Raw genomic sequence first — 17,521 nt, 5'->3', positions numbered from 1 at the left:
GTTTACCCCTTCCCAACTGAGTGAAAATCGTGTCAATTGTCCGCGCGTTAGCGAGATGGGGTATCATCTTGCTCAAGGTATTGCTACAAGTACTAACTGCGCTACTAATAATGTAGGTAGTAGGCGATCATCAGTGATCCCATCGATCGGATCTTATCGGCGCTCAATCATCTCCACTCGCTCCTCGGTTGTGTTCGTCGCTGTTCGAACCCGCTCTTTGCTCTGGCCACGCGAGAAACAAGATAAACAGGATGCAACCATATCTACCATCATTGAATGAGCACCTGCTATCAAACTCGCAAAAGGGCTCACTTTTCATTCTTGACAAGACTGAAGAAGCTTCTTGAATGCGCTCGTTTGGCCGCTGGGTGATGAAATATACCGGTAGGCCCAAAAGGATAAAACCTATGTGGGGTTAGCTGAAGACAAAAAACGATCCCAGTTATGGAAGACTGACCGACCGCCGCCAGAGCTTCTAAAGGCGCGGCGATAACGGGCATAGATAGAAGAAACAGTGCCACCTAACGATCAGTGAGAAACATCTACATTTGAAAGATATGGCAGAATGCGCACAGCACAAAATGTCAATGGCGTTATTATCCAAGTTTTGTACGGTCGCTCTAGATGTGGCTCTTTCACCCGCAGAACAATCAGCCCCATGACCTGAGAGCCATTAGCCAGTTTATGATCATTCCGCATAAATGCTTACGGTCAGACCGTAGAAGCTCCACCCAGCAACACTGTAGAAGTTGATCAAGCTGCGGAATCCGCCCCCAACCAAGATGAAGCCACAGGTAAGAATTGCCTGCAGAATCATAGCGTTCACGGGCGTCTTTCTGGTGCGATGCAATTTCCCAAAGAGTGATGGCAAGTGACCTTCTTTCCCGGCCACATAGATAAGTCGAGCAGAAGTAAAAAACGACCCATTCAGTGCGCCAAAACAGGAAAGCGCAACCATGATGGAGAATACAATGCCACCGACTCTGCCAAATAGCACACTCCCGAAGTCCAGAGCGATGGTGTTGGTCCGGCCCACGGTCACCTTATCGAGCACGATGAAGTAGCTGACGTTTGCCCACAGGAAAAGGATCTACCAGAGAAATCAGAAGGTATCCTATGGAAATGACCGTGTATGCTTACAATGACCGTGAACATGCTGATGTGGATTGCCCGCGGCAAATTCCGCTCGGCATGCTTCATCTCTCCCGCGACATAATTCGTTTGATCCCAGCCGTCGAATGCCCAAAGTCCTGAATAGGCCGCAATCGCCCATGAAGATGGATTTGGAGACGTGCCTTCGAAAATGTCTGTCAGGAGAGAGGGAGACGCTTTCCCGCGAGCAAGCTGTACAATTCCCATGATCGAGATTGCAAACTGCGGTTCCTTGTCAGATGATGACAAGGTTGACAATGCATGAGTCATCTCACAAGTGCTAGGATCTGCACAACAATATGAACTGATGTCACACATCCGGCATTAGGAACACACCTTCATCAACGTAAATCCCAGAGCAGCGCCAGTTCCCGACTTGGGATTGATGAGACAGACAAGCGAAACCAGAGCCACCGCCACGGTTGCCGTAAGTTTTGTGGCCCAAATTGGAATGGCATCAGGAGGGCTGTCGGGGCGCGTTTGTCCATAGAACAGCCTGTTCATGTATTCTCTGCAGCAAACGTTCGTCAGGCATATGCTCCTGATGCCACAGACCCACCCCTACCCAAATATCAATGCTATGATAGCATTCCCACCGGGCTTCAGCACAGCTATCGCAGTCCAAGAGAACATGAATGACACGACGGGATTGTAGGCATACGCAAGGTAGGCCTGGGCGCCTGTGATCTCGGATTAGCGCGTCTGCGGGTGCAGGACAGCATAAATGCGCACCTCCATTAAGCGGAATCATGGCACCAAGCTCTGCAAATGAGCTGTGATGGCTCAGCATGATATCACAGGAGATAACAACTGTTTGCGTGCCTGGCTCCTGTCCATGCCAATATCCCGCTGAGCAACCACACAATCATGCTTGCCCCCACCGAGCCGACATTCGCGAAAACCACACCGGGAGACGAACTGGACACAAGGTCAGCAAAAATGTTCTCGAATATCGTCGATTACGTACAAGATACCTGACCCAATTTGCAAGCTGACAACAAGTGCAATCGCTATCAGCGCGTTCAGTGAGATCAACCGGGTTCTCTACTTTGCGCTGATGCATACCATGGAACAACCCTATGGTACGTTCTCCCACCACTTCTTTTTCATCATCAAGCTCAGTCGTCAAGCTCAAGGGTAAAAGATTGTTCTGGAAATCGAATGTCGCAACAGAGGATATTGAGTATCCCCGACTCCGTCCAGGACGTATTGCTTGCAGGCCATCAGAATATTCTAAGGCGCGAAGAGACTCTGTAGAGGAACGCGGTGACGCAAACGTAGATTCGTGATCGCCGTGTGCCGGTGAAGGCAGCGGTTGGTATGACATGTACTGGACGCCGGGGTAAGGTGGAGAGCAGAAGGACTACGGTTACCATTCACGGGTCAAGCGCCCAAGGGATCAACCTTGTTTGAACTTGTGATGGAAGCAATGCCCTTATTGATCAAAGCACTTGATTACTCGGACGACCACTGCCTAGATTCCCAATATTCTATCAACTTTGTTCTGGCTACATTCGTGTTGGATTGCATGACATTTGCTTTCTTTCACGCTCTGTGAACGGTAAACTGGATAATATGCCTGAAATGGGTCTTACGCTTTGGGCCACCCATCTGTTGTCACGCGCCAACGATGTCCTACTTTCATCACAACGATTCCTCTCCGATGCATTCGATCTGTAGGCTGTTCAGATGATATGAGGCTCGATATCTTGACGGTACTTATAGAGCTGCCTTCGATCTCTTCTCATTCCTCCTCTTAGCATTTCGTGGCGGTGAGGTACCGGATTCCATGGTACTAAAGCCTCGTTGGGTTCCCGTTTGCTGGTCGGCCGGTTTTCCGTTCACGACTGCGGGCTGTACACTTCCAACGGCTTTGTGAAAATACAATGAAGTCTCCTGTCGTGGACTTTGCGAGACTTCCCATGTGTCGGGAAAGTGGTGCATCGTCCCTTCTTGCGCAAAATCATGCAGAGCTGTGGACTCATCGCCTGCACAACACCTGGTCTACCTTTCGATGGGGAATACCTTGCGATTTCTGTAGCTAATGCAGAGGTTCAGGAAGTCAGGCCTACCTACGGGTCTATTTCTTTACTATCGTATATAAAAGGCGCCAGAAAGAGATGTGTAAACGTCCGGGCAACTGTATTGGATCCTTCATCTCGGTGCGAACACCTTTCACTGCCTAAGGTGCTATGATTCTGACTGGCGAAGATTTTACAGCATAATCCACGAAAGCATCTCAAGCTACCGGAATGGATGAGCAACCCCAACTCCCTCGCCTCAGCCCTCACCTCAAGGATGCCGTTTATAGTCACCCAGGAAACGGCGAAATGGCCCAGGCCGCTCAAGCATACCTTGACATCTCGATCCGTCAATGGATGCTGCAATTTCCGGGTGTGGAGAAGCACCCACAGCTGACGGTAAGTGTCAGGCTTCAGATACCTTGCGCAGTCCTAATAATTCACAGAACTGGATCAACAAAATCACTTCTTATGAACGACTAGCAATATTCTTCGATCTGTATGAGATGGAAGAGACGTCCATTCGTCTACCAGTGGACGCAAATCCCAGCGGTAGAAAAAGTGTCCGGGTTCACGGACAAGTTTTCAAGGCCTACATGGGTGCAATCGTCAAGGAATACGGTGATTCTGCGCTGTATACTTTCATGGGTAAACTGTTGAAGTACTATATGAGTACGTAGACTCAGTGCCGGGGCAACGAGTTTTCACTCACCGTGTCTCAGATGTTATTGGTGCTGACTGGGTCAACTGGATCCGGTCGGTCGTCGCTGCTGGGCAACGCACTTGATTTCCTTTGTAGGGACGTCGCAAACCCAGAAGCGAATCAATGTTTGAGACCCACAATCTCGGCTTGTCCTCTGCCCCGAGGCTCCTGCAGAAACTTGCTTCGTCGAGTTCGCTGTACTCTGGCTAGGGGACAAGTTTCGATTTGGATTTGGCACGGGTTTGGCTGTCTGGGTGACACCACGTCTGATTTGGGTGATCATCGCGCTTCTTTTCTTCCTTTTGACCGCCTCGTTCCACCCTCCATGCGATTTTAGATTTCGCTATGAATTTTGCCATTGTAACTACTCCGTATGCGGTCCAAATGCCATTACTTTCCAGTGCTTGAGTGAGGAATGAGCAGCCCAGTCATGACATGTAAGAGGAAGCAATATGCGTGACGAATATACAGCGTATCACTTTAATCGTACAGTCTTTCCCAATCTTCTTCAACCGCATTCCCGGGAGGAGGAATACCCGTCAGAGCGACATCGATAGGCGTGGGACCAGATCCCAATGGCAAAGCCGCAGCACTTGCCACATCTTTCGCTTCACTGTCCTCAGCCTCTCTCATCAGTTCCAGTATGTCTTCCTCATCATCAACATGGACGGCTTCAGCGGCAGTTGTCGGTTGCGCTGTAGCCAATTCTTCACGCTCTTGCTCTCTCACCATCTCATCCCAGAGAGCGTCCTCGTCTTCTTCTTGCTCCGTCTGTCTTCTAATAGGTTCCGTTTTCTTAGCAGAGAGCGTTTCCTCCTCTCGTAACATGTCGTCCAATACAGCGTTTTCGTCTTTGTCAAACAGTCTTTCTAGCTCATTGGACGGCTGAGTGGCGCCGTTCGCAGCATCTGCCGCGGCAGATTTCGCAGCGTTATTGGCCTTCATCCGATCGAGGATTTCAGCCCATATCTCCTCGTCGTCCGAGTCATCGTCGTTATTCCTCCTGTTCGACAATGAATGTCGTTCATCGGATTCGTCATTTGTTTGGCCTGCAGTAACTGGCTTGCTTTTTATCTGGTCACCGCCCTCGTTGTCGCTGAGAACCATGTCCGCCTCGCTGATGGGATCCCTGTTCTGCTTCGGGATCGGATTCAGCTCATCCCGCCAGACTGAAAGCGCAACAAGCATGCGTCTCTCCCTGCAGACTTTTTCAACTCGTTCGACGGTATCGATGAAGCGACGCTTCGGGAACATGCGGTGCGCCCAGAGTTGGTAGAGGGTCATGATGCGGTCGAGATCTTCTTTCTATGTGAGATATTACATGAGACGGAGACTCTGGGGGAGAAATACACTCACTTCACGTCCTTTCCCTTTCGGCTTGAAGTTCTTTGTTTGTTGTATTAGTGCAGGGAAGCCGTACTCGCCCAGCAGTCGCTCAGCGTCAATCTTCGCGATTACCCTCCGCTTAGGTTCTTCGTCCTCTTCTTCATCCCGTCGCCGCTTTGCATTTGCACCGGCTGGTCCGTCTGGTGTTCCCTGAGCTGCAGTCGATGGAGCTGCAGGAGCAGGTTCGGGCATGTTCAAGCTCTGCCGGGCCTTGCGTTGCGCGTCCCGCGCGATTTGCGCTCTGTCCATGTCGGGCAGGATCGACGGCCCACCATCTTCGTCATCGGAAGATGCGAAAAGTCTATCTAGCGCATCTTGGCTGAGCGATACCGGTGGGGGAGCGACATCGACCATGGCGTACGGTCGAGACAGTGAAGATAATGAAGTGCGCGACGTGACGCGTTCTGAAATGCGACCCGTGACTAAGAGTGGGGGTAGGGATATTTCGCCGCACCGACCCGCACGGCCGCGCTGGCACCTCTTGCCTTTGGTCAAAAATACAATTACTGCTACTCTCATTCTATCCCTCAGTATTCTTTTGCCAGAACAAGCACTTCAGAAGGAATTATATAGCAGACATCCATGCCTCCAACGTCTGCCAAATCGGAGACGCCGGATTTGGCTGCCGGAATCGCGTACTGGGAAGCACTCCCACCTACGCTCGACACAGTTCTGGGAGGGCTAGCAGCCTCGGTATGCTACTGCGCACACAAATGAGCTCTCTCGTTGAACGACTTGGCAGTCACTCCCGCTTGTCGATGCATTATCTTCTCGTCAGCTTTTGTTCGCCGAATTCCCTGAACTTCACACCTTTCCGACTCCGCATCATCCCTTCAATCCTCCGCCGGTTCTACCCACACCAGAGTCACGAGCACTCGAAGTCGGCGCTGGAATCGGCCGAGTGACATCGAATGTACTCTTATACATGTTTACCTATGTCGACATGGTTGAACCTGTCGAGTCGTTTCTCCGCACTGCAATCGCTGAAAGCTCGAGCTGGAAGGGCATCAAAGAGGAGCGGAAGGGCGTGCGCTTCATCAAGGCTCCGCTGCAGGACACCACACTGTTTTCGGTCCCAAGTTCCGGAGATGCAAGAGTGCTCGCCTCAGTCGGAAAGAACCCACCTGAAGACCAAATTGGCTACGATGCCATATGGTGCCAGTGGTGTCTCGGGCACTTGTCTACGAAGGACCTAGTTACGTTCCTCCAGCAAGCCAAACGATCCCTCAGAACCATGGGATGCATTTTCATCAAAGAAAATGTGTGTGCGAACGAGGAGGACGGAAGTGCGAGAGAGGTATATGATGCACAGGACTCTACTGTCACCAGGTGCACTTTTCTTACTGGCACACAGCATCCTTGCTGATTATGTCCCAGGTCGGGTTCATCGTGGATGAGAGCTTTCGTGTCCGCAGGATTGATGCTGATAAGGGATGAAGAACAGCTAGGTTTTGCAGCGGACTTATATGATGTTAGAATGTGCGTGACTAAGAAGTTGCTTCGTGTGGTTTATCCCGATGATTTTTCTAGGTACGTCTTACAATGAGGTCACTGACCCCTATTGCTGCACGCAAAGTCAATGTGTTAAACTTCGATCAATAAGCATGTAGCATATGCCTCAAGCTGGATTGTACCTATGTATCTTTGTACCGAAGATGCCAGCAGTTGTGGCCCGTGCGCAGAAGCACACACCTGCCAAGAGCACGTCTAGCACGCGTTTGATTCATAGCCGAGGGGCCATGCATTCACCATCCGGTAGTCGTCTCGCGCCATCAAATACAGCAAGTCCTTGCTGCATAAATACCAATCGATGCTATATTCTTCTTTTTTGGTGTTCGTTCCGCTCAGTCCCGATGCTCGCCTCTCTCAGGATACCAGTGCTGCATGGCGTCCGCGGAATGGCGACCTCAGCTTCTCTACAAGGTTCTCTGGCAGCTCTCGTCTCCCATGACCTAACTCCGCATATTGGGACACGCTTTCCGGATCCTCTCGTGCAATTGTCAAAAATCCTTGCTGATGCTCGCTCCTCCGAGATGGTCAAAGACCTCGCTACGCTCGTCAGCCATCGAGGCGTTGTCTTCTTTACCAAACAGGACTTGGATATACAACAACAGAAACAGCTTGTGCTCAAGATGGGCGAGCTAACTGGTAGACCGGAAACTTCGGGGCTGCACAAACACCCCGTATCAGAGGATTCGTCGGAACTGGGTGCTGACGTCTCCGTTATATCATCAATCGGGCATGTTCCGCGTCGCCTTACCTTACTTATCGGCCAGCTAAACTCATACTAGTGGAATCGCTCGGGCAGGTGTCGATCTGACTGGCCGAGCTAGCAATGGATGGCACTCCGATATTTCCTTCGAAAATGTCCCAGCGGATTTTTCTGTAAGCTAAAAGTAATTGTGAAGACTGCTCCTATTCATGGTCCCAAGGTACTCAAGATGCATACTTTGCCGGCTGTGGGCGGCGACACACTCGTGAGGATCTTTAACGTAGTAATTTACTCTAACTGAACTCGTTCCAACAGTGGGCGAGGTGGGCTAGAGACAGGTGGGCTTTCCTGGACTTCACTGAGATTTGATGTAGTGGGTACGAAGCCTATGATCGACTGAGTCCAGCGTACAAAAAATTCCTGGAAGGATTGACGGCTGTCCACGATGGAAACTTCTTCCATGAAGTATCTTCCTATTAAGGGGCATCGCATAGCCTTAACATTTGGACAGACTGCTCGAGCGCAGAACGTTCCCATCCAAAGTCTTCGAGGGTCTCCTCTAAATGACGGAGAAGACCTGAGGGCAGTACAGTAGGATCGTCTTACAGGTGGGATGTTGCATTTGCTGATTCGGGACCGACACGTAGCCCAGTGGTCAGGACACATCCCATCACAGGCTTCAAAGCACTGTTTGTGAACCGGTCGTGTGTCTTCTGTGCCCCTTGGTCACTGTTGATAACGCTGAGCTTATCTATACCAGGTTTACAACTCGCATTCTCGAGCTCACCAAGGAAGAATCGGATCATCAACTGGATTACCTATTTAGGCATATCGCCGAGAATCACGACCTCCAAGGTCGATATCGATGGGAGAAAGATGACCTCGCAATATGGGACAATCGGGTTGTTCTTCACACAGCGACCAATGTCTATGCAGATGTCAGACCAAACGCTGTATATGAGACTTAAGAAACCGCTCACCGAGGGCAGTGTGATCTGGCCAATGAAGGTATAGCTAATATTCAAGAAAGCTGACATTCCCGCGACATAACTGGTACCCAAGACAGGAATGACCGTGACGATAGGTTCCTGACCAGCAACATAGCCGAACGGATGATCCTGGATTCCGGAGAATACAATTGATAATATCACGGCGATAAACATTGTCACGGCACTGAACGTTCCCAGCCCGCTGAGGTGCGACAACGGGCGTGGCAAGGAAACAACGAAGCAAGCGGCGGCAGTAACCGCGCTGAATGCAACAGAACAAGCGGCCGAGTTGGTCAAAGTATTAAGAAGACGAGCTCCAACAAGGCAGTGAAGGCCTTGGATAAATGTGTTGTTCAGGACAAAGAACACCGCCGTAATATTGTATGCAATCGGGGAGCCACCAAAGAGCATTCTGCCGATGTTGCACACATATCTGATTTCTGGATGTTTCAAGCAAAATCGCCAGAGAACCAGAGACGTATACTGAACGCTGGCGGCCACCGCAATAGTGATGATAGTCCCCGGAACCAAGCCAAGGACGGAGTATGACCTGGCGGGATTAGCCGCGGCACCTTTCCTAATGAGTCTCCGGTTCAACACACCATGGAAAGCTCATTATAGCCAGACATACGTATTCCGAAAACAAAAGGGCGGCGGTCTACTGAGCTTTAGCAAGACAGCAACAACTCGGTGGAGCTGCAGCTCACCTTTTGCCAAGAGCAAGTCCGGTATTTGATAGCATGATCGCTCTCGTCCAGAAGCTGATCCTTCACGCTTTCGAGATCCATAGAAGATTCGTTTTTGGACATGGTGGAGGTCAAAGAACCACCGCAGTCAGTGCTAATGCAACCCGCTCAAAAGCAGCAGAGCCTAAGCATCCGGAGAAGATACTACGTCACAAGACAACAGAATGAAGCGAAAGCACCCAATAAGCGGATTGACGACATCCAGATCCGGGAGGCGCAAAATAAATTGACCTTTCATCAGAGGAAAGCAGTGAATGCAAGTTTTTAAATTTGCTTATATTCCGGTGCAGAAGTCCGCCCGGGTGAATTTCCTACTGAAGCGGACCACCTGGATAGTTATTGTGTGTTGACCTGAGTTGACCTAGTGGTGGTTCACCAACAAGATGATGCAAACAACAAGGGTGCACATGATTCTGTTCTACTTTTTGTTTCCGAAGTCTACATCGGGTCCGCCTGAACCGACAGTGCAGGCCCCACTCTCACAGTCAGTATGCATGTCCCACGCCTACCATCAAGAACGGCTGTCCGCGTTCTCTCTAGAGGGATAGCGACTTATCGTCGTCCTTTGGTTGGCCCACCCGACGCTGCATCAAACCTACGCCCAGTGCTGTACGGACCACCCCGAGGAGCAACAGCCAGCTCGCGGGCATCGCTAACGCCGTATGCTGTTGATGAGTTTGGTTCTATCCAGCATGAGGAAGCGATAGAAGAAGAGGGAGATGCACTTCAGTGGAGGCTACGACAGGAGGAGTTGGATGCTTTCAATCAGTCGTTTTGGACTCAAGTGCGCAGTTTCTCGAGGACATTGCCTCTGGATTCTGAACAAACTCCTCTCTTAGAACAACACGCAGTTTTTCGCGGCGAAGCAAGAAGTGCTCGATCAATTTCCTCCTCTTGCGTCCACTGCCCCACCGGATGAAATTGCAATCAGGGAGATCGAACAAGAACAGGCGCTGCAGGAGTTCTACGCCAGATGGGCCGAAGTTCATAAGCAAACTAACTTGGCTTACACACGAGAGTGGTATCAGCGGATTTATTCCTCACTCTGGCCTGGTCTGAAGATGGCATGGAAGCGATACAAAGCGGATTGGAAAGCAGAGCATGCATTCCAAGAGTTCATCGTATTCTCCCTACTTTGTAAGCCCTCGTGTTACTGCGACATGCGCGTTTCCTTATCCAGGCCCAGCAAAGCGAAAGTCTCATCGTACAAGTACTCGAGGCCCATCCTCGGGGAATCAGGACCCTCCTCAGTAAAGATATCTTCCAGTTGCCCGATTTCTTGCTCTAGCGCATGCTGGAGGACCGCCACTTGTTGTGAAGTGTAATTCTCGAATCGAGCTCGGCACTCATCGTCCGTGGGGACGCGTCGACAGTTCGCAGGTCGGAGGAAGTACTTGGGATCGAGGCCGTCTACTGTAGCCCAAAGTGTGGCATATGCGGCGGTCCCTCTCAATCGTGCTTGTCGTTCAACGTCAGACATGTCGTCGCTTGGCTTGAGTTCTCTCCAGCTATGACGATCTGTTAGGATATGATGTAATAGTAACAACACACAACTCACTTGTCGTGGAGATATATTCGTCGCCAGAGGGCTTCTAGAGTCAATTGCGCACGTGCCGTTGGCATTTCCTACAGAAGTTTGTTACTGAAACACCCTTGTTGCGAAATGGCACTTACGGCCTCAGACTGTTCGAAAGCTTTCAGTGCAGTTCCGTAGTCTTTGTACTCGCCACGTTGGTTGTCCTTCAGTGTCAAGACATCCACCAAATCTTCGATAGAAAGAATATCGCCATGCATGACATGCTTCACCGCCGCTTTGAACACGTCGACTAACGCGGAGGTTCCCAGTCGTGCCGCCTTCCTCTCTGCGATTGTATCGGCCATGATGTCTGGTTGAGCGAGATGTCCAAGGGCTATGTTCTCGGCAAGCTCCTCGGCCAAGGTTTCGTGTACCGTCACCATCTCCAAACCCTTGTCGTACCCTATGTGGCAGACTGAGAACGGTGACAACATTGGGAACTGCTCCACTCACGTCCAGCTATGGCAAGATTATTTTCCTTGTATATCTTAGCAGTATGTTGAGCCAGTTCACTGACCTTGCCCAGACTCAACATAGTCTGTTCATGACAATTCAGCCTGCTGACACTAATTGTCGGATGAGAGTTCACCTTTCTGTCGATGGTTTTTGTTGACGCCTTGCCTTCCACCATCAAAGCACCAGCAGCGAGCTGAAAGTTACCCATTGTGATATCATGAATCCATGATATCCGATGATATCCGCTCTGCTGCAGGAAACGATCGAGCAACTGAACTTCCTCTCTGGCGTTCCTATGCAAGAGTTGATATATTTTTCCTGCAGCGTATGTCAGGCACCTATTTTCTGTCCAAAATAATTCCCTCACCTGTCTGATAGTACCGTTGGTACAGCTCAAACGCGAATGCTTCGCCATGATTCAGGATATAACTCTCCAGCAAAGCCGACGTGGCCCCCAGTTCCTCATCAGTGCAGAGATCGACCAGCGTCTCCCAGTCTTTTTCCTCTTCGGCAATATCCAGAGCAGCTTGGCCGTGTCCCATATTAACTACCACTATGGTTCAGTCGCATCACTCGCGAGAACACATGTATGAACGCACCGAGACCCATGATGATGCCTTTTCGCTGTGCCACGTGTTGAACCTGCAGGTTTCGGGCCTCTGTACTGTCCTCGCCTTGTGAACTGGTCATACTATCAGTCTCGAGGTTGCTGGCTTTATACAATCCACATACTGTTCAAAGTGGGACAAACAATTCCGTACAACGCGGAAGTACGTGCGCGCCACAAAGAGCAAATGATATTTCAGCTGCTCCTGCAAGTTCTTAATCTCTGCGCGTGATGAATTGGAAGGAGGGTTATTCAGGTTGATCTCGTAGACCGAACGGTAGTCTTCTTTGGTCCGTTCGTTCAACAGGTAGAGAAGGTCGATGTTTTCTTTCGTCTCTGTCCAGACCGGTACAGGGCTGCTGAATTCCGAGATACCGTATCGAACTGAATGTTCGCTTCTATATTCTTGTGCTGCCGTTAGGAGGGTCTACAGACGGTGAGCACTCAAAAGGACTGAGGCGCTAGAATGGATCGCACCACAACAAGACTGTCAGCTTCGAGGGTAATGTTTGCCCGATGGAGGGAATCAGCGGAATGCCGTTCCTGTTCAACAAGCTCGCCAATTCCATGTGGAAGATTTCCGATCTCGCCGATCTACATCGTCTCAGAAAGGAGGACATGTGAAAAACATCGTGTCTCGTACCTTGTCCTGTAGGAATGGCCGTATACCCGACTCGGCACCATCTCCCTGCTGCTTTGCTGAAATTCTATCAATAGCGTCAGACAAGACCGTCGACAATACTGATCTCGGGTTCTCCCTGATTGCATATCAGAATAGACTAGCACGGTTTGCATTTGACGGACCGTAATTCATCTTCATGCAGCGTCCATAGCTGCTTAGCAGCCGCAATCTTCTCCCCGTCCATGCAAATCTTCCACCGTGCGGTAACGGACAGCTATGACAATTTTAACACATACCAAACACATTTATATGAAGGACGTACTCTGCTGAGCAGATGATTGGAGTCGATAAAACCGATCAACTCTTTTGCAGTATCGAGTCGTTCCTCAAGTTGCCTGTCCAGGTCAGCGACCACAGGCTTGTACTTGTACGCTACAAACCATAAATCTCTCATCCAAAGCTGATGCAAAATCACGCACAAGAGGAGACGATTTCCGTGCTGATCTCTTCGATCGCCGCAGCCAGGTCGCCCTCGATGTCAGGACTGCGGAAGTCAAAGGACAGCGGGTTGGCTGATGACCCTCCGTAGTATACCGCATGTTCGATGCGTTCTTTAAGCCGGCCGTTAGCGACCTCTTCCCGGTTCACGCCGTGCAACCTGTGTACGGGTCAGTTATGCGAGAGAGATACGAAATGCGACATACATCATCTGCGCCTTTGCAGTGACGCTTGGGACATTGACCGTGAGGGAGACAAGGCCACTCAGAGCAGTAAGGCACGTCATTTGTCCTTCTACAGGGGAATCGGTACTATGCCCCAAGTAGCGGTTCTCGCTTAGGTCCCGCAGGGGGATATCTTCGTAGAATACCGAGCCGGGTATGAGGGTGAAGGAGATGACCGTATCGGGGAATTGGACGAAGACGGTTGTGCCTCCTTGGGGTGCGGTGAGGGAAACGTCGGCGGAGGGGAGAGTAGATGGCTAGAAGGAAAATAAGCAGGATGCTCAGGACAAGCCGTGGAACGCACCGTGGAGTACTGTAACTCCCTCAGACTGGAGACCTGCAAGTCCGAGCTTCCGGCATGTGCTAGCGTGGCAACAGCATAGGATGGTGGCTTAGTGCTGGACCACACATATCCAGGTGTAGTGAGAGTGCATGCGAACGCTACAGCCGGCGTGCCGTCTTTCAGCGCCGCGATATCAAGCAGCTGCACATCCCAGAAGGACCTGTCCTCCTGCGCAGGGAGCGCAGTGGACAGAAGTTCCTGCATGTTCACCTCCAACACGAGGTGCTCTCCCCCCTCCCTCTCCAACCGCCACAGCTCTACGCTCTTGGCCTTTGCGATCCACACGTCCGCGCCTCTAGCCGGATCGGGAACGACAGCAAGCCCTACAACTGCTGGAGACCCAGGCACCTGAGCACGGGAGAAGAGCCTCGTCAGCCCTCCCCTCGGGCGAGCAAACGGCGAGCTGGCCACCAACGCCCGTCCCATATTCGTACTCGTGAGCATCAGCCGGGAAATATTGCCCAACGTAGTCGAAAGCAAGAAGACTGCGTTCTCCCAGCGCCAAACACCGTTCACTTCCTCCCCCTCCGATAAGCTCAGAACGACACTGGCAAACTTGTCCCTGCTCGTAAGCGCCCGCGTTACCGAGTCCCAATAGCGGGCCTCCCCTTCGGGGAGGACGACGAGTAGCCCCGGCTCGCGCGCTTGATGTGGTACGAGCGCTGCGTGTGCGAGTGTACCAGATCGCGCGGGTGGGAGGGGGAAAGTATACACTTGAGCTGTGGCGGGGGGGTGTGTGCGTGCGTCACTAGATCGCCAGACAACGCACCGGTCAAACAGCGTTAGGAAAGCGAAGCCAGTACGGTCGTCGATCGCTCCTCTTACGGGCTCTTTTTGCAGGTCTTTCAGCCATGTCAGGATTCAAATCCAACAGGCAAAGGAGGACAAGAACATACTGATACTCTCCAACAGAGTCTTCACTTCCCCAGGGACCTCTCCAACAACAGCAACCTCATAATCATCATCTTTCAACAACACCCTCTCCACCTCCCCGTCCCTCATTTGCCTCACATCCCTCTCCCTCCCCTCTCCAGCAGCAGGCAAGATCTCGTCAACGTCCATCCCCATCCCCATCCCATCTCCCTCTCCTGCCTCGGCAGGCGGAGGAACGAAAGGCGAGCCAACCCCGACGGGGGGTGAGACGCCCACGCTCACACTCCCACTTCGTAAGTGTGGACGCCGACGTGCAGGTAAGGGGGTGCTGAACATCTTCTCCCTGCTTGTTTTATAGACTGAGATGAGGAGTTGGAGTTGGAGCAGTGGGGGCGGCGGTGGCGACTTTTGTGACGCGAATAAGGGACGCGTCTGAATTTCCTTTCAGGGACTATATCGGAATAACTCTCGTTTCTCCGATCATCATATGGACCATTAATACCACTTCCTTTGGTCGCTCATTGTAAGGATTTATGAGCCTATCCTGCGAAGGAAGGGGCTATAATAGACTGTTTAACTCAACATACAAGAACAAGGAGGTATCGGAACCCGAGTCATTAGTATATATCCTAGCCGCTCCCACATAACAGGAAAACAAGCCAGGTAAACGAGAGATAGCCCACCCGAGTGCAGGCAGAGACAGATCAAATGGGGAAAGAAAAGGATGAGCTAGCCCTCCATCGAAACGTGACAAAAAGAGTAAGATGCATACACCGAGGCGAGGTTTTTACGAACAATTCCGAAGCACTGTAGAGTATACCTTGGAAGACGGCTGGATCGACTCAAGCTGAGCCGAGCCGTGCTGGAGAGGAAGTACTCGTCTATCTGGAGCTGCCGGGCGCGAAGCAGGTTCGCGGCCTTGTGATGCTCCCAAATAGCTCGGCGGACGAGAGCTTCTTAGCCGGCGGCATCTTCCTTTGCGCGTCCCCAGCGAAGTGCCAAGTGCCAGTAGGCGAGACGATCGTGAAAAGGTGAAGACGCAAGCGGGGTGAGAAGCTTGGTGTGCATGGGCTTGTCCTATTTGGCAGGATGCCCCATCTTCGTATCTCTCCAACCGGTTCCCCGGGCTTCCCCTTCCTACAACCAGTTTCCCCGTCCTGCTTGCTTCCCCATATATATATCCCCAGCATCCCCACCGCTCAATTTCTCCGGCGGGAGCACAGCAGTTCGTCCCTGCTTCTTTTTTCTAGCAAATCCCAGCCGAGAGCCGTCTCCGAGGGAAAGCGGATCGCGTGCCCGCATGGAATGGGAGAAAGATTCGCCGAGCTTGATCCGTGATCGTGACGGCAGATCCAAAGGTCGACCATCCCATCACCCTCCACTTTTCCAACACCAGCCCCAAAGCAGTGGTAAACAGTCCGATTCCCAATCCGGCTACCAAATCCATCCGCTTCCTTTCCCCCACCTCCAATCCAATTGAAGACTATTGCCACTCAAGCAGATGATACGCCGTGGTCCTATAAACGTCCACAAGTCCCGTGATTCTCGCCAGATCTTCTTCATTCGTAGCCTTGACCCAGTCGGGATCTAGTCCGACTAGTTTCAGCGGCACAGAATGGGATTGCTTGCGGTTGCTGACGAGGTCGTGAAGTGCCCCTGTTGAGAGGGGGTAGGCGTAAAAGCTCAGCACCCGAAGCGCTGGTATAAGAGTAGTTCCACCGTCGACGGCGCCTGGTGGGCGGGCATGGAGCATTGCAAGCAGAGCGTCGCACGGCTGCTTGGTTTCTTCCTCTTGTGCACCCCATACGGCCGAACGGAACAAGTGCAAATGCGAGAGTGCTAAGAGCGGCTGAATAATGCCTATGATGTCGGCATAATCTAGATGGTTCCCTAGAGCAATTCTGCGCAGGGATATGCACATCCACGGAGCGTCGGCGAGAGTGATGCTGGCAGTGTTCCCCGGGCCTTTGCGTGAGGAAAGCGTGATGCTCATGCATGTCAAGTTGGTCGTCACGAGACGGTGCATGACTTGGGAGATCCAGTCGCGCTTCTCCTGGATGAGCTCGATGCACTTCACGTTGGGGATGGCGACACGTGTCTCCTGGGCGTCGGCGTCTGTGAGATCAATGTAATCCGAGAAACGATCGTGCAGAAGTCGGAGATATTCCAGCTTTGGGAACTGTCGAAGATACTCGGCAAATTCGCACATACTGATATCTGCATAGTCCAGAGAAAAGCGCTTCACGTTCTCGAGCTTGCAATGGATGAACCACGGTACGATGTCCTTGTCTGGGCGTGTGGCGATCTGGGCGTGACCAACGTGTAAACTGCGAACACGGTTGAACGCATCCTTCTCTCGTAGAAGCTCATAGACTTCCACCAGCTCGCTATAGCCGGAAATCCACATATCCATTGGTACGTTCCTACACCGGTCCATGGACATCTTATAACTGTGCGTGTGACGAAGTTCGACCTCGAGGGAGCAGTGGAGAATGTTTCGCCACAGCCGGGGTGAGTCGTGGCAGATGTATCGCCAGAGCTTGCATACCCTGCTGATGTTCCGAAGCGTACGGGCAAGCTCGTTGAACATGGGTGAGACGGTGTGAATGTCGGCGTGGATCTTCCATTCCCATGCGACCATGTAGTGGTCGAAGATAGCTTCGAGGATCTCACGGGGAAGCTTGTATATCGGTCCTTGTGTTGACTGAGAGGGTTGAGCGGGTACCACGACGGCAGCGGATGCTCGTCGAGTGGGCCGCGGTGGCCAGTTGGCGACGATCTGGCGAACGTGGCCCGGACGGGGGATATGCTTGTAGCTCTGCATGAGCGGTTGCTGGCGGGGTTGATCGCGATCTCGTTGCTGATGTAAGAGGCCTATCATACCCTGGGTTGGTGCGGATACTTGGCGGGGAGTGTACGATGCCTTGGTGAACACCGTCGTAGTAGTGGCGACGTGGACGTCGACGGTAGTTGTCATATCTTGCTCCTTGTGTGCCGTCAGTTTGGACGCCTTGGTAGAGACGGGGTGGTGCTGTTCGCAGGGATCCAGAGTGTTGCGACAGGAGATGGTGGAGGGAGGATGAGGGGGGGAAAGGAAGGAAGAAGCAGGATGA

General features: G+C 51.7%; 7 protein-coding genes across 7 annotated transcripts; 3 read left to right on the top strand and 4 right to left on the bottom strand.

Annotated features, from left to right (window-relative positions):
- Nucleotides 1–153: 153 nt before the first annotated feature.
- Nucleotides 154–2,483, bottom strand: DACRYDRAFT_113675 (L-methionine transporter; the record flags this gene model as incomplete). Its single annotated transcript, XM_040769677.1, has 13 exons — nucleotides 2,218–2,483; nucleotides 2,120–2,162; nucleotides 1,975–2,070; nucleotides 1,885–1,925; nucleotides 1,718–1,832; nucleotides 1,489–1,663; nucleotides 1,428–1,439; nucleotides 1,141–1,374; nucleotides 710–1,090; nucleotides 574–663; nucleotides 458–521; nucleotides 313–405; nucleotides 154–263 (listed from the first exon to the last, which is right to left on the bottom strand). Exons 1-13 carry the CDS (start codon nucleotides 2,477–2,479, stop codon nucleotides 154–156), a joined length of 1,716 nt encoding a protein of 571 aa, XP_040632497.1. The 5' UTR covers nucleotides 2,480–2,483.
- A 921-nt stretch (nucleotides 2,484–3,404) lies between these two features.
- Nucleotides 3,405–3,960, top strand: DACRYDRAFT_104088 (uncharacterized protein; the record flags this gene model as incomplete). The annotated part of the gene is made up of 3 exons (XM_040767876.1): nucleotides 3,405–3,572; nucleotides 3,620–3,845; nucleotides 3,896–3,960. The coding sequence occupies 3 exons, from the start codon at nucleotides 3,405–3,407 to the stop codon at nucleotides 3,958–3,960; spliced, it is 459 nt and encodes a 152-aa protein (XP_040632496.1).
- A 396-nt stretch (nucleotides 3,961–4,356) lies between these two features.
- On the bottom strand, nucleotides 4,357–5,616 carry DACRYDRAFT_104087 (Swi3-domain-containing protein; the record flags this gene model as incomplete). Its single annotated transcript, XM_040767875.1, has 2 exons — nucleotides 4,357–5,181; nucleotides 5,233–5,616. 2 exons carry the CDS (start codon nucleotides 5,614–5,616, stop codon nucleotides 4,357–4,359), a joined length of 1,209 nt encoding a protein of 402 aa, XP_040632495.1.
- Nucleotides 5,617–5,779: 163 nt separating this feature from the next.
- Nucleotides 5,780–6,871, top strand: DACRYDRAFT_20037 (DUF858-domain-containing protein). The gene is made up of 4 exons (XM_040771770.1): nucleotides 5,780–5,955; nucleotides 6,005–6,591; nucleotides 6,640–6,741; nucleotides 6,793–6,871. Exons 1-4 carry the CDS (start codon nucleotides 5,845–5,847, stop codon nucleotides 6,806–6,808), a joined length of 816 nt encoding a protein of 271 aa, XP_040632494.1. The 5' UTR covers nucleotides 5,780–5,844; the 3' UTR covers nucleotides 6,809–6,871.
- A 244-nt stretch (nucleotides 6,872–7,115) lies between these two features.
- DACRYDRAFT_20034 (taurine catabolism dioxygenase) lies at nucleotides 7,116–8,871 on the top strand (the record flags this gene model as incomplete). The annotated part of the gene is made up of 8 exons (XM_040771769.1): nucleotides 7,116–7,501; nucleotides 7,554–7,647; nucleotides 7,695–7,739; nucleotides 7,790–7,797; nucleotides 7,849–7,939; nucleotides 7,986–8,065; nucleotides 8,122–8,178; nucleotides 8,235–8,871. 8 exons carry the CDS (start codon nucleotides 7,116–7,118, stop codon nucleotides 8,440–8,442), a joined length of 969 nt encoding a protein of 322 aa, XP_040632493.1. The 3' UTR covers nucleotides 8,443–8,871.
- Nucleotides 8,872–9,701: 830 nt separating this feature from the next.
- DACRYDRAFT_98268 (uncharacterized protein) lies at nucleotides 9,702–14,601 on the bottom strand. Its single transcript, XM_040777517.1, has 18 exons — nucleotides 14,432–14,601; nucleotides 14,305–14,377; nucleotides 13,497–14,283; nucleotides 13,175–13,449; nucleotides 12,950–13,128; nucleotides 12,793–12,902; nucleotides 12,653–12,744; nucleotides 12,492–12,606; nucleotides 12,326–12,442; nucleotides 11,974–12,275; nucleotides 11,841–11,923; nucleotides 11,609–11,788; nucleotides 11,375–11,559; nucleotides 11,239–11,323; nucleotides 10,884–11,188; nucleotides 10,768–10,835; nucleotides 10,049–10,717; nucleotides 9,702–9,993 (listed from the first exon to the last, which is right to left on the bottom strand). Exons 1-17 carry the CDS (start codon nucleotides 14,595–14,597, stop codon nucleotides 10,360–10,362), a joined length of 3,480 nt encoding a protein of 1,159 aa, XP_040632492.1. The 5' UTR covers nucleotides 14,598–14,601; the 3' UTR covers nucleotides 9,702–9,993; nucleotides 10,049–10,359.
- Nucleotides 14,602–14,944: 343 nt separating this feature from the next.
- DACRYDRAFT_98267 (uncharacterized protein) lies at nucleotides 14,945–17,469 on the bottom strand. Its single transcript, XM_040777516.1, has one exon. The coding sequence runs from the start codon at nucleotides 17,383–17,385 to the stop codon at nucleotides 15,892–15,894; it is 1,494 nt and encodes a 497-aa protein (XP_040632491.1). The 5' UTR covers nucleotides 17,386–17,469; the 3' UTR covers nucleotides 14,945–15,891.
- Nucleotides 17,470–17,521: the final 52 nt, after the last annotated feature.

The sequence above is a fragment of the Dacryopinax primogenitus genome (assembly GCF_000292625.1).
Source record: "Dacryopinax primogenitus strain DJM-731 SS1 chromosome Unknown DACRYscaffold_2, whole genome shotgun sequence".
Classification (NCBI taxonomy): Eukaryota; Fungi; Basidiomycota; class Dacrymycetes; order Dacrymycetales; family Dacrymycetaceae; genus Dacryopinax; species Dacryopinax primogenitus.
Note: the sequence above shows the minus strand (reverse complement) of the source record. Positions and strands in the feature narration are given on the sequence as shown.